Raw genomic sequence first — 13998 nt, forward strand, 5'->3', positions numbered from 1 at the left:
TCTGCGTTATACTGCATTTTAATGTGCTGGGTGAATGTTTGTTTCTATTTGCAGATTAAAGTTTTTTTTTCCCTGACTAAATGTGTCATTTATTGTTAAAGGAGCATCCTGGTATTGCTGTGATGTTGGTTTGAGATGTTGAAGAGAAAGACCTGACCACTCCCATAAGCCTCTGGTGTCTTTATCCATCACTCCGCAGTTCCGTTCTCTCAAGTATACAGTTCTGTATGTGTTGAATGCACAGAAAAAAAAGTTGCTAGCCAGGTCTGACATACAGTAGTTGCTTATTCAACTTGAATGGATACACTTCTGTTCTTTTGTGCTGGAAGTTGCTCTGGATGAGTGTCAGCTAAATGAATGTAATGTAATGTCTCCATCTTAGACATTTTTCAAAAATCAACTATTTTGGGAGTTGGGAGATCAAAAACTACCAAATTTGTGAGCGCAATTCAGGCTGTTCTCACAACAGCACATATGCACAGAGAAAGCAATGTTTGATCCCGGTGGTGTATAAATGCACTACTGGAAACAAGGTTCTTTCAATGAGATCTCACCACATACCACGTGATCGCCAGTAATACAAATGCTGCGTTGCTTAGTAATTTATTCAAATCCGTGAAAATATATTACAGTATATGTACAACATGAAAAATCAAAGGGCAAAAGGTAAAAAAGTCATTTTTTAGTTTTTAAGTATTCCTTCCTGCCGCCCCTCTCCCCGCCAAAGTTTCGCACGCGGTGGATCTTCTGCAGCTGCGCCTGGATGGTGTCCATGATGTCCACATGGTCAGGGATGTGGACGTAGCGAATGTTCCGGCCGGTGACGAACAGATCGGCTAACCGGCTGATCTGGCCTCTCCGGTCCCTGTACACCACCTCCTCCAGCCGGACGTTCATGAAGGCGTCCACGTTCCGCACGCGTCCCCGAGCCGTGCTCTCGTCGCGCAGGTCCACCGTGGTCACCTGACCCTGGAGACCCTGCAGCAAGATGACCAGGCTGTTCTCAGCGATCGTGCGCTCCCGGATCGAGTGCGTCACCTCCATCGTTCTGAGGGAAATTGGTTGAAAAGGATAAATTAAACTCATCCGTAATGTCAGCTAGCTACGAACAGAAGTTACAAGCCAATTGCTCAACTTTAGCTAAAGGACATGTGCGCTATTAGATTTCTGAATATTCCTAACTGCAACTGCACGCATAGAATTAGCTAGTGCTAGTTAATTATAATTTTGTGACAATGTTAAAATACCAGGATACAAATAGTCCTTTCATACACAGTACAGTTAACACAGCAATTCACTTGAAGCGCATTCTTGAAGCGGACACAATCCACTAGCAAAATAAGACAGACCTGGGACCTGAGATCTTAACAAGCTACCTAGCGGTTTTTTGACCTCTGATTAATCGCCTATTAATAACTATTACTTATACTACTTTGGACAACTTTCCTCCCGTTTACCCAGACATATAGCTACCTGTTTTCTTCAGCATCCATTTTACGCCGCACAGGTTTTATCTACATTGTTATCGTAAAATCAATAAAAATGTCAGCTATATAGCACTTCTACCATTGTAATAGGCTGGTGACCTTCCCAGTCGCTCATTTTATACGTCATTGAGACTGCGGAAGTGGACGTTTATGTGCGCCCTCTACTGCCCGCTCCAGTATCCAGTCCTTCAGGAACATCATCACACTATATTATTCGAAATTCAGAATGCGATATATACATATAAATGTTTCTTTTTATTCCCGCTTACTCAAAGAATTACAAGATCACCAGTTTGAAAGCTGAAACATCTGGAATGGGTACACACACAACGTTGACCTGCACAAAATAAAGCATTGGTAATCTTCATTCTTATTGTGATATGAAAAATATATCTATAAGTATACATCAATATAATATCCTCTATAAAACACCTCAGCTGATGGCTGTTTCACTTTAAATGACAAGGGCACTTATATCCTCCCTCATGATACTCTTTTCAGTTTCTCAAATTAAATCTGATTCTCATCCCATAAAATTCCTGAGTGAGAAAAACCTGTGTACATAAGATAATAGCAGAAAATGTATACAGTACATTTACATACATTATCTACCTAAAATAGCTTACAAAGAACTCCCTGAAGACTGGTGTTACTGAAACCTGAGAATTTGTGCAGACAAAGGGGGTGATCCAATCATCCGCTTGTTCTCAGCCACCCCTAAAAAGAGTTATAATCACACAGTACTACTGAGTGGCTCACACAATCACAGTAGTTTCTTTCATCTTAAATGACAGAGGTTTTAAATAAAAATGACAACCAATTCTTCCCTTGATATGTGATTGGCTTTGCCCTATTGTTGACTTGATCTCAGAAAAAAAAAAGAATTTAAATGCAAGAAATGCACTTAAAGCTCTCTTTCAAAACACCAAATCTCCCTACATCATAGCACTGATGTATATGACGCTGAACTGTCTGACATACAGTACCAGTCAGAAGTTTGGACACACCTACTTATATTTCAGATTTTTCAGAGTAGCCAAAAAAAATTTCTTTTAAAAATGTATTTTTGTGGAAAGTAATTCATATACCAACTTCACTATTTATATTTGTCTAAGAAACAAATTTCAAGCATTTAAGCATATGTCTTTAGATAAAAATGTCTTTGAATGCATGTTTCCCATTACCTTAATCAGGTGTGTCCAAACTTTTGACTGGTACTGTACCGGTACAGACATCAGAGAAAAAGATGTCACAGTGTTCCCAACAATGTCACTGTAGAATTGAAACTATCCACGGATCCACAGCAAGTAGCTTGCCTCCTGATATTATGGAGTCACACAGAATATTTTACATTACACATATCTACATTCTTACCTTATGTTCTTTAGCAGCGGCTAGCACGGAAACACCACAAAGTGAGAGCAAGTCTCTTTCTACACCATACAAATGCTGCATGTCCTGTGCAGTGCGGTCAAAATTCTTACTGATCCCACAGAAAGGGGCTCTCTGACTCATCTGAATGTCCATGATGCATCTGTCCTCTCCTGACACCCAGCTCACGGATGAGGTTTGTAGCCCGAGGTAGAGCAGCAGCAGCATGTGTATGGTGACCGATGCTCAGTGAATCCTAGTCCGCTCCGCCCGCGCTCCTGCTGCCTCTCCCAGCACGTTACAGCCCGTCCATCATGGCAAGAAGCTCCTCCCCCTTACTGCTGGGCTGCTGAGAGGGATCGCCCTCCTGTGGGAACTCCCCCATGATCCTAGCCAGCTCCTCATTGGTCTGCTGGTCCTGAAAGATGACCCAAATGACTGATAGAGGTAGAGGATCTGCTTACTACAGAATGGCAGGTCATGCTGACTCTCCCATCTTAGCTTAAGGCTGGAAAGTACAGGCTTTGGAGAAGCAGATTCACACACAATTCCAAACTGGTTTTACTTTAATGAGTATTTAGGCTTAATTTGTCACTCAGTGATTTAGAGAGACACAGATCATCTCTCCTGGATCAGGGAGGGTCACCCCTTTAAGTCCCCTGTAGGGATTTACTAGCCTCATTCTCACCCACCCCAATGAATCAGAGCTTCCTCAAACATGGTAGGACACCTACCACAGGTATACAGTGTTCATTTAGTTCTCATCATCAGTGAACTGGGACCTCCACTTTAGAAACTTTTCAGTTTCGCCGTACTGTTACCTTTGTAGTAACACTGATATCTAAAAAACAATGTGATTGAGAAAAAGTTATATGTCCTACCTGTACTGCGTGGATATTGACGACTTCATATGACAGCTCCTGTGGTCTAGATAACAATGCTTCCCTGAGGAGAAAAAAAGTCCTGTTCAGAGACAACAGTCTTTAAACTGACTCACCATTCTGAACTGAACGCATGCCCTACTCTTTCATCTGAGCTCACACATACAGGGGGAGACTTTTTCATAGGTGACTACCACATGGTAGCTGGTGGCTGAAGAACTACTTACTCCTCCTCCTCGTCTGTGGAAAAGAGGTTGATCCGGAATCTAAAACCGGTATGGGCGGGGCTCTGAACCTCCAAACCCCCCATCAGCCTGGACAGCAGGTTCAGCTCCTCTTTAGCCAAAGGGTTGGGGGCTGCATTCACCTGGATGGAGATACAAAGAGAATCTTGGCTACTGTGCACATTAGTCATGGAGCCTAACTCATTTTACACTGAAACTATTCATTCACTTAACACTGAGTCCGTTTAACACTGAAACCAGATGTGAGCGTTTCTGAAAACAACATGAAACAAAACGGAAGGCATGACATCAAGACAGTCGGGATATCAAGTGTGGCAATATCAACCAGGTTCATCTGTGTATATAGACAGGCACATCCATCCCGTCCTACCTTGGCATTCTGGGCGGAGCTCTTTGACCTTCCTGCCATTTGTGTCTCAATAGGGCGGCTGACACTGTACCTGTGAGAAATGATGTGGTGAACATTGATGTGCCTGAAAAAGTGATTTATAAATCACCAGATCATCAGACTGTCAGTTATACCAAGGAGATTGCAGGAGCGTGGGAGGAGTTTAGAATAGCTGGTTATGGTGCATATGCTGTGTAGAGGCTGTTTAACGTGTTTAAGGCTGTGGGGTGGCAGTGTAGCATAGACGAAAGGAGCACGGCTTGTAACCGAAAGGTTGCCGATTCGATTTCCCACTGGGGCACTGCTGCTGTACCCTTGGGAAAGGTACTTAACCCAGAATTGCCTCAGTAATTATCCAGCTGTATAAATGCATAACATTTGCTGCTATGCATAATTTTAACTTCTGGATAACAATTAACAAAACCTCTGCTAAATGCCACTAATGTAATGTAATATGTACTGTAACATGAACAAGTAGTTGTCAACTGGGCTAGGCTATACGCACATGTTTGTGCCCAGCCTGGTGACTCTGTTCCCGAACAAGTCAAAGGAGCCCTCCCGCACGGCACTCGTGTAGCTGCCAACACCGGGAAACTGCACTCGCTTCACCTCGTTGCCCCGCTGGTCAAACATCCTGCCAGAGTTCAAAGGTCAGACAAGGAAAAGCTGTGTTTACGTTTGCCCTTTCAGGGGGGCATCCAAATGATTGATTCTTTAGTAGAAGGAGGAGGAGACAGAGGAAAAAAACGTTTTTCTTTATTTTATTACTTATTATTTATTGTTTACATATTATTCTTTATTATATATTTTGGAGATGCAGAAACATTACCAAAATTAGAAGTCCTTTGATATGAAAAATAGTGTACCCTTTATGAATGTATATTCTATAACTAGAAACTATAGGTTTTTGGCTCTCATACTGTAAAGGTAACTCTACACCGTTTCCTATAGTTGATCCCTTTGGGGGGGGAGGTGACTTGTGTGGGGTGTGAGGCTGCACACTCATTGCCTCCTATCATCATTTTACCATGGCTTCCCACAGTACCTGATTAAGCCTGGCACCTCCGTCCCATGGGGGACCGGCCCACCAGTCGGCAGGACAAAGCGTCCGCTGGAGCTCTGCACTTTGTCTTTGAGAAAAATGGACACCTGAAAAAGGAAAATTACAGAAGTCTTCAATTCTGAGTCATTGTGTCATTCATTAATTACAGCTTTGATCAGTAACCTCTTTTTTATTGATACAAAAGCCAGCCTTTTCTGATATTCAGAATCTGACCCTTAAAACAGACACACCGTGACCCCATCCCTAAACAGAACGCACACACAGCACACTCACCCTAATGTGCAGATCCTGAAAGAAGAGAAGCAGTGTTTGCCGGATCAGATGAAACTCTCCCGCTGACAAGGGCACGTACATCTGAGAGTGAGAGCAATAAAAAGATAATAAATTTTAATTTTATCCCAGTGCTAACTGCTCATTCTACTCATACTGCTCCAAGGGGAAATACGAAGGCCATGTTTGCCAGCAGCAGGAACACCAGACTCGGGGACCTGAGGGTGGTGAGGAATATCCCATGTGACACATTCATGTGGGACCCTTGAGCACAGAACTTTATCTCAACTCTGAGCTCTAAAGTCTACTTGGTATACAGATGATGTAATGCAGTAACATCTAAATGAAAGCAAACATGACACCCTGGTCACAGATTAAACAAAAGGCTAGAAACGTCCTGACAAAGCCCGGAAAGATTCACAAGTCTGGCAAGAAATGGCCGACATGAATAGTATCTCTTTCCCTTGATTCACCATATACTGCATTGGACCTGGCAAGGTCATCAAGGATGACATCTCTCCTAACTCAGAACCATCTATAACACTTACACTAATACCAACAGTGCCACTTACTTGGCTTCCATAACATTGCCACTCGCGGAGTGTGAACAATACCTCAATCAGCAACCGGTGTGTCTCATCCACCTGGTTGAGGACACTGGGGACATCTCTGACAAAGTCCTTGATGGCGTCCAGGTGGTTGAAGGACACCAGCAGCAGGTCTTTGGGCCGGGGACAGAGCATGACTTGGTATTTGAATGCCATGATCATCAGGTCGTAGAGCTATGAGGTACAAAAAAGGACATACAGCGGTTGGTGCCTGATCTGCAGACCGGAACATGCAAACGTAATGACCATGATAACCACAGGCACATGGCACCCTCCCGCTGCAGCTGTGTCCGCTGTGAATTCTGTATGCTAACACAGCTCACTAGTGACTGATGTATGGTAGTATACTTGGCCTCTGTTGCCTAGTCATGTTGCACTGTAGTTAATCTGCAGTAGGGCTTGAATGGTGTTATGCTCACACTCACTGGTCTGGGAGTGTTGTTAGTGTGCCTGGTCTGACACTGTTGCTCATTCAACTTGAATGGATACACTTATGTTCTATTGTGCTGGAAATCACCCTGGATAAGAACATCTGCTACATGCACATAATGTAATGTAGTTTTCCCTTTTTTTCCACAGCAGATTGATGGGAGCTTCCCTGACAGGGATGAACGTGCCTCTGCTCACCTTGTCCATGCTGGCCTGGTTAAGCCTCATGATGGACGAGTGAGCCAGGCGCTCGAACACCGTCCTCAGGGCCTTGTTAGAGTACAGCTCCTGGGGCTTCAGCAGCTCCTCCATAAACTTCCTGTTGAACATGGTGATGATGATGTCATTCATAACTACGGGGCGAGAGAGGGAGCCGAGGGGGGAGGAGAAGGGGGAACGGAGAAAGAACAGAGAGGCAGGGTAAGTTCACAGCGACAGCACCAGCTTATGAACGCAGCATGTAATGCGACAACCCCAAATAAAATTGCTCTGTGCGCCAACATGAGACTGTGCTGGGAAGTTCAAGCAGTCTCCTAACTGGAATTCTGTGAGTTTCCAAAACACCCTTAAGTCATATGCCGTCTGCAGACAAGCCATGAACACGTAGCTCTATGCCCTCTGTGCACAAGCAGTGAACACACAGCCTCACACCCTGTGCACAAGCAGTGAACACACAGCCTCACACCCTGTGCACACCAGCAGTGAACACACAGCCCTACATCCTGTGCATACTAGCAGCGAACACACAGCCTTGCACCTTGTGAACACAAGCACTGAAGGCACAGTTTTATGCCCTGTGCACAGAAGATTTTAACACACACCTTTACGTACGCAGACAATGAACAAAGCTTTGCACCCTGCACAAACAAGACGTGACCACGCATCCTTGTGCTCTGTGCCCACAAGCAGTAAGCACAGAGCAACAAAGATTGTTTAAATGGGTTACACTTAAAGTACTAGAGGAACTGAACAGTGGCGGGGCTGGACACTGCAGCATTTCAGTCATTTTTTTCTAAACGGCTGCACCATGATAATAAATACAATGTCTGATGACTTTCTTAAATTCCCATACCCCAATGGAATGTGGGAAGTACTCTTCAAATGGGATATAAACTACTATTTCTCCTAATACATTTGTTTCCTTAAGGGATGGAATTTTGTAGTTTATTTTTGGGACGTGTTGAACTGCAGTATGAATTGTAATTTCCCCAGGTAAGAGAAAACATTTACTGCCTGCACAGACATATCTTAAAACTACAGCAGTGTAGCACAGTAGTAAAGAGCAGGTCTTATAGCCGAAAGGTTGCTTGATTCTCCACTGGGGCACTGCTGCTTAACCCCTGAGCAAGGTACTTAACCCACAAGTGCCTCAGTAAATATCAAGCTGTATAAATGGATGACATGTAAAAATTGAAAGTTTTGTAAGTTGCTCTGGATAAGAGCATCTGCTAAATACCAATAATGTAATGTAATGTAGTTGTAAAACCAGAGAAGAACAAACAACCAACACTCTTGACAAAAATCCTGTAAAGGTGTCCTCAAAAATCACACAATGTTGCAGGACAGGTCACATCTCACAGGTGAGTTTGGCTTTGCTCTAAGGTCATCTAAGGTCATGCTGTGCGAGGAGCTACAGAGGGGGCTGGCGGGTCCATTACACCATTACGTTAGCCTACGTCACACTGAAAGCAATTACAATACCTCTTTTCCTGTCCTCCTCTGTCCAATCAGCTACATTGGTGCATTTGCAAACGAAACAATGTATTCATTGAAAAATGGTATCAGTGAGATGAAATCTGTTATCTGAATGTTAGTTGTAACTGACTGGGTACAAATCAGACGTTAGGTGTGATGTATCACACCTAAGGTCTGATACATCAAGTGTCAGACTTAAGTCATAAATAATAAAAAGCTTGAAAGTAAATGCTTTGAGAACACCTTGCTAATCCACCTCCATAACTACACAGCCGACATGCAACGTGGATATGATAACCCGGGTTTCATAAGAACATCGGCAGGTCATACTTGCAGGAATTGAGCTGCTCAAATGTACGGGCAACTCTTCATATAACAGCACAGTGTACGTCTGTCAAAGCCAAAACAGCCGCACATGACGAAAAGCTGAATGCCAATGTTGTAAATGACATCACGTAGACAGGAGGACACAAGCAAGCTAGCTATTTCGCTAATACAATGTGGCTATAGCAAGACTATATAGATTTTCCTCTTTTCTGTAAAGCAATCTAATACAGTTACCTAATAACCGATTCATTGTATTGCCAACAACAACGCTAGATTAGCTAATGTCCAGAGGCGAATCTAGCCAATACTTAAAGTAGCTCGCTTGCTTCGCCAAAATCTCCGTCCGACAGGTAGTGAAAAATGTTAGGCTCTTTTCGTCGGTGAAAAGTTCAGTATTGGTGTAGGCAGCTGGGTAGCTACTTAGCTAGACAAGCCAGCCAACTTAGCTACAGCTACCGACATTCACTTGATCGCTATCTAGTTAACTAGCTACCTTTCTTGGCTTTATCAACTGGTATATTCTGAGCCTGTAGGCGCTGATCCAGGATATACAGCATTTCTCCTCCGAGATTAATAAACAGCAGGGGCAGCGTCCTCGTCGACATCTTCACAGTCTATATATAGGTACCTTGTTACCTAGTAAGCTAACTATATATCTTACAGTTATGTAATATCAAGTGACCCAACTGAGGGCAACTGGCGTTGCGTTTTGACCGCTTCTGCAAAGGTAGCTAAAAAGCTAAGACAAATGTTGGTGTCACTGTCACGCATTTGAGGGTTGAAAGCAAAGCGTCGCGTTACTAAGCCACGGAAAAGAACCAATCACCCGGCGTCTGGTTACTAGGCCATGTTAAGAACGAATCATAAAACGGATAGTTACCAGGTCCAAGATACGAACCAGTCATAAACGTTTGTAAAACAGATTAACCATATTAATAAATAAATAAAAAAGAGTAGCTTATGTTGTTTGTACCTGTGCGTAATAAAACACTGCTGACCATAGGACAGTACATTAGGATTATTATTTTTTATTTTGCAATCTAGCAGGCTGCAGATTGTAGTACCTTAGAACAAGAAGCTGTAGTAACAACTGTTCAAACCAGGATTGCATGCAGGTATAAGAAAAATGCAATATATTTGATATTTTCAATATAATATTCTTCCACATATCACACAAAACGATGAATTCTGTAGCAGCTCTATGATCCTTCACAGGAAGAGCTCATAGCATAGGGAAGCACTTTTTTTTTTGAAAGAGTCAAAGAATGTCATTAAAATGTTGTCAATGATCAATTTGATTTGGAATGGGACTAAGAGAACCTCTCAACACTTGTCTCTTTTAACTTCTTCACTTGAGTTCACTGCTACCTTGTAATTGTGGTATTATCTATATTCAAATTGACAGCATAATCACCTGAATGACTTCCTTTGTCTGGCTGACTGACTATTTCCATAACCATAAACATAGAAGCAGAAGTGTAAAGAACAGTCAGCCACAAAAATGATAATTTTTTTGTGTTATACATATTTTTCATTAATATCTGACAACCAAATTCATTATAATAACTTTTGTTAAATGATAAAGCATGCTTAATTCTTTAGGCACAGAGAACCATAATTAGTGGATTGAATGCCCTGACATGAAATGCTGAAACTTCTCTAACTTCAAGTCATAAAAAGGACTTCTCAGCTCCAACAGCTGGTGGCGTTCCCTGGTGCTATTTGTATTCGCTCCCAATGAAAAAACCTTGTTGGCCAAAATACTCTGAATTCACTGCTGTTGACAGCGGCAAGCGCTGAGCTGACCACGAGAGCAATTCAAAACACATCTGACTGGACCAGTTAGACTGATAGAGGTCACATGTTGCAGTTACCCCTGTAAAACTCACAGCCTGTTCCATGCAAATGCAGAGTTCATACAGTAGTCATGGAAACAATCAGCTGCACCCTGATGAAGACTGCAAACATGAAGTAAAATTTCTCATTTGAATTTGAATTCAACACTCCAGTTTATGGGGCTATTACTTACCTCATGTGATGAAACATTTCATCTCACACAGTTTTAGACATAATCTCCTTTGTCGGGGAAGGAAGAGCTGACATTGAATCCCTGACAATTTCTGTTAACATGTACGGTATGAAAAGTCAGGCTTGGGAAACTATAAGATTTATTTGTCAGACATGCATCAGGTGAGGTGACAACATGAAATTAACACTGTAAAGAAGCTTCATATCTTCATATCTGGACTCTGAACAATTGTGTAACCTCTGTTCCACACAATATTCATCCTGTGGTTTCCAGTTTATTTCATTAAACAACTTTTCAGAGTAATTTTACTTCACCCTTCAGCTCTTGTTGATGCCAAGCTGTATTAATCAGACATAAATAACATCAAACAGTAAGTGTAATAATACACATTATGTCTTCTTAGACAATATAATCTGTTAAATTTGAAAAAAAGAAGCATTAAATTTGTAGAAATGTAAAACTTCTGAATGAATTTAGAAGTGTGTGGATGTGTGTGAGAAAGAGAGAGAGAGAGTTCATGGTCTAGAGCACTGTGCTTACTCTGTGGGAGATAAATGATGTAAATGTACAGCCATATACTGTACGTGTATCTCCAGCAGTGCTCTGTGAGTCTGCTCCATGAGCTTCTGACAGCATCATCACTGAAGACAGTACTCAGGATACTCATGGCACTGAAGACCCCGCTGTGAGAACTCCTGTAATGCTCCTTCATCATCAAGGCAACCAGCAGAGAGACCCAGGTGGGTGAAACCTTCCAAAGAGATGAGCAAGGCAATTGAAATAAACTAATCTAAAGAAATGCTTCTTTTTTTTCCACGCTACAAGATGAGGTTAAACCTAACAGCAGGAGGTATGTAGGAGATATGCTTATTTCTGAAAAGCAGCATGTTTGTTTCAGAAATGTTGAGATGCAGACTTTTTGCAGACAAACCAAGAATATCTTGTTGAGACCAAATGACTTCAAGTCCTGTTGCATGAAGGAAGTAGTAATGTGGTAGTAGTAGGACAATGTCAGAATGTTGCAAGTTAGTGTCCCAGACGGAGTACTGCTACTGTACCCAACGAGTCAGTAGATATCCATCTGTATAAATGTAAGCTATACCAGGTATAGGTCTTTAGGTGTTTCCTAAGTGTATAAAATAAAAATTTTACTCACAGCTGCTAACAGGCAACACTGCAGCTGTATTATCATGTATTCGAATGAGGTGAAGTTGGCCTGCCATCATTGCCATTGACAGTGGGCCTGTGCGGTGAGATTAAGAGTGACACATCACCTTCATTGTTTAAATATTCAGTTATATAAGTGTGCATTACTGTAATCCATAACAAGGTTTTTATTGATCTGACTGCAATTCAGAAATCATCTTGTATCACCCACATATCTGTTTATCTGTTTTGGGAATCCTGAACTAAGTCTTCTCTGTATGTAGTGGATGGAATAAGGTGCACATGTTTAATTAGCAGTCACAATGTGGGATAGGATGCAACAGGGCCTCTGTGGACTCCCTTGTCTTTGCACAGCCAAACTTTATATTGCGAGGCTGATGCAAGGCAGACACTCCCAGTGATGAAATGCAGCTGAAGCTGGCTTCTTATTTGCAGCATCATGCTCAGTTATGTGAGAGACTGTAGGAAGCAAAGAGTAGGCTTGCTTTGGAGTGGCACTTGTTCAGTTTGTGTGAGGTGGTATCTTCCAAATTGTGTAGTGTATCTTGGCCTCATTTTGATATCAATTATTTGAATGGCAGAGCTATCTTTGCAGTGTGTATGTAACTTGCCGTTTTTGTACACCGAAGGTTTTTTTTTTGTGGACATAGAAACTTTCCATGGCAGATGATATAGATGTATATATATATATATGTATATATATATATGTATATATATATATATATATATATATATATATGTATATGTATAACAATTATTGTCCCAGCTTTCCATAAAGGAAAACCTCTTTTGTTGTTTCTCCAGATCATACAGCAGGAATGATATAGCCATGGGACGCCCTTTATGTCTTCTTCTGTTGACTGCGTAAGTAGGAATGTCTACTTCTACACATTTTCCCCTCATTAAATTCCACCTCTTACTCCCCTCTGGCCAGATGGCTGAAGCTATGCAACAGGAATCAAATACTGTATATTTTTATAAATGTTGGTATTGCATCACGTGTCAATAATGAAAAAGAAACAGGTGGAACAGCTCTACTGTTATGATAATTCTTATTGTCATTACTACTTTTACTGTTGCACCATATAAGTGTTACCTCAGAGTGATTAGATTAGCATCCCCTTCCTTCCAGGTCTCTTGTCATTACCTGTAAGGGTTCTTCTTTCAATGACTACAAAACATTAAACAGCCAGTCCAGGAAGGTGGACTGGATGTCAGCTATAGCCAATGACAAGCCCCTCTCAGCGGTGACCATCCCTGGTACCCATGAAAGCCTGTCCCTGTATGGCGGCCCGCTGCTGCGTTGCCAGTTTTGGAGATTAGACAGCCAACTGGATGCAGGGCTGCGGTACTTCGACATACATGTGGAGGGACATGTGTTTGGCAATGAGATAAGTGTAGCAGACGGAATTTTTGGAAAACATGAACCGTTCACGAACGTTATGAAAACATTGAAGAACTTCCTGGAGATGCACCGGAGTGAGACGGTCCTGCTGAGGGTGACGGCGCATGGCTTGAACAAGAGGAAAGCCATAAAAAATCTGAAGAAGCTGCTTAAACAGGATGGCGGCGTGTGGGTGGGGCCCTCCGTGCCCAGTATGGGCGACGCCCGGGGGAAGATCATTGTCGTGCAGAGCCCAGACTTACCTCTGGGGGTTCTCAACAGAGACACATACGTTGCAGGCGATGACAAGTTCAAAAGCCACGAAAACAAAATGAAGAGGATCAGAAAACATCTGGCTTATGCTGGTAGCATTTGTGCAAGTACTGTCGTGCTGACTGAGTCCAGCGCGTCATGGCTACTCAAAGGCCCCAGAGGTGTGGCTGAAATGATAAACCCAGACCTGTACAATTACCTGAATGATCTGCAGGGAAGCAAAGATAGGCCAAAGTGCTTGGGAGTGATTGCAATGGACTTTCCAGGCCCTGACCTCATCAAGGCTATTATTGATTTCAATTTCGAACTAGAAAGTAGAAAAAATGGAGGGGGAGGAGAAAGAGGAGGAGAAGGAGGGGGAGGAGGGGAAGGGGAACTGGG

At 42.4% G+C, this 13998-nt stretch overlaps 3 protein-coding genes across 4 annotated transcripts in view; 1 reads left to right on the top strand and 2 right to left on the bottom strand.

Annotated features, from left to right (window-relative positions):
* Window positions 1-636: 636 nt before the first annotated feature.
* Window positions 637-1575, bottom strand: lsm10 (LSM10, U7 small nuclear RNA associated). Its single transcript, XM_036516330.1, has 2 exons — window positions 1474-1575; window positions 637-1048 (listed from the first exon to the last, which is right to left on the bottom strand). Exons 1-2 carry the CDS (start codon window positions 1491-1493, stop codon window positions 676-678), a joined length of 393 nt encoding a protein of 130 aa, XP_036372223.1. The 5' UTR covers window positions 1494-1575; the 3' UTR covers window positions 637-675.
* Window positions 1576-3156: 1581 nt separating this feature from the next.
* oscp1a (organic solute carrier partner 1a) lies at window positions 3157-9369 on the bottom strand. 2 transcript variants are annotated; one of them, XM_036516023.1, is made up of 11 exons: window positions 9258-9369; window positions 8444-8473; window positions 6941-7095; window positions 6320-6487; window positions 5709-5789; window positions 5418-5521; window positions 4878-5006; window positions 4355-4424; window positions 3967-4106; window positions 3740-3803; window positions 3157-3276 (listed from the first exon to the last, which is right to left on the bottom strand). In XM_036516023.1, exons 1-11 carry the CDS (start codon window positions 9367-9369, stop codon window positions 3157-3159), a joined length of 1173 nt encoding a protein of 390 aa, XP_036371916.1. The 2 variants fall into 2 exon arrangements, with proteins under 2 accessions (XP_036371916.1, XP_036371917.1); XM_036516024.1 differs by lacking the exon at window positions 8444-8473.
* A 1576-nt stretch (window positions 9370-10945) lies between these two features.
* The window catches only part of LOC118769125 (1-phosphatidylinositol phosphodiesterase-like), a 3358-nt gene continuing 305 nt past the window's right edge, over window positions 10946-13998 (top strand). The window contains exons 1-2 of the mRNA XM_036516143.1: window positions 10946-10954; window positions 13115-13931. Coding sequence (XP_036372036.1) covers window positions 10946-10954; window positions 13115-13931 — 826 coding nt within the window. The remainder of the gene's footprint in view (window positions 10955-13114; window positions 13932-13998) is intronic.

The sequence above is a fragment of the Megalops cyprinoides genome, chromosome 21 (genome assembly GCF_013368585.1).
Source record: "Megalops cyprinoides isolate fMegCyp1 chromosome 21, fMegCyp1.pri, whole genome shotgun sequence".
Lineage (NCBI taxonomy): Eukaryota > Metazoa > Chordata > Actinopteri > Elopiformes > Megalopidae > Megalops > Megalops cyprinoides.

Coding starts and splice junctions, on each gene's coding strand:
- lsm10 (XM_036516330.1), bottom strand. CDS start 1,493: ATGGATGCTGAAGAAAACAG. Junction 1,049..1,473: donor ATGGATGCTGAAGAAAACAG/GTAGCTATATGT, acceptor AATTTCCCTCAG/AACGATGGAGGTGACGCACT.
- oscp1a (XM_036516023.1), bottom strand. CDS start 9,369: ATGTCGACGAGGACGCTGCCCCTGCTGTTTATTAATCTCGGAGGAGAA. Junction 5,522..5,708: donor TTCAGGATCTGCACATTAGG/GTGAGTGTGCTG, acceptor TTCCTTTTTCAG/GTGTCCATTTTTCTCAAAGA. Junction 5,007..5,417: donor GAGGTGCCAGGCTTAATCAG/GTACTGTGGGAA, acceptor GAACTCTGGCAG/GATGTTTGACCAGCGGGGCA.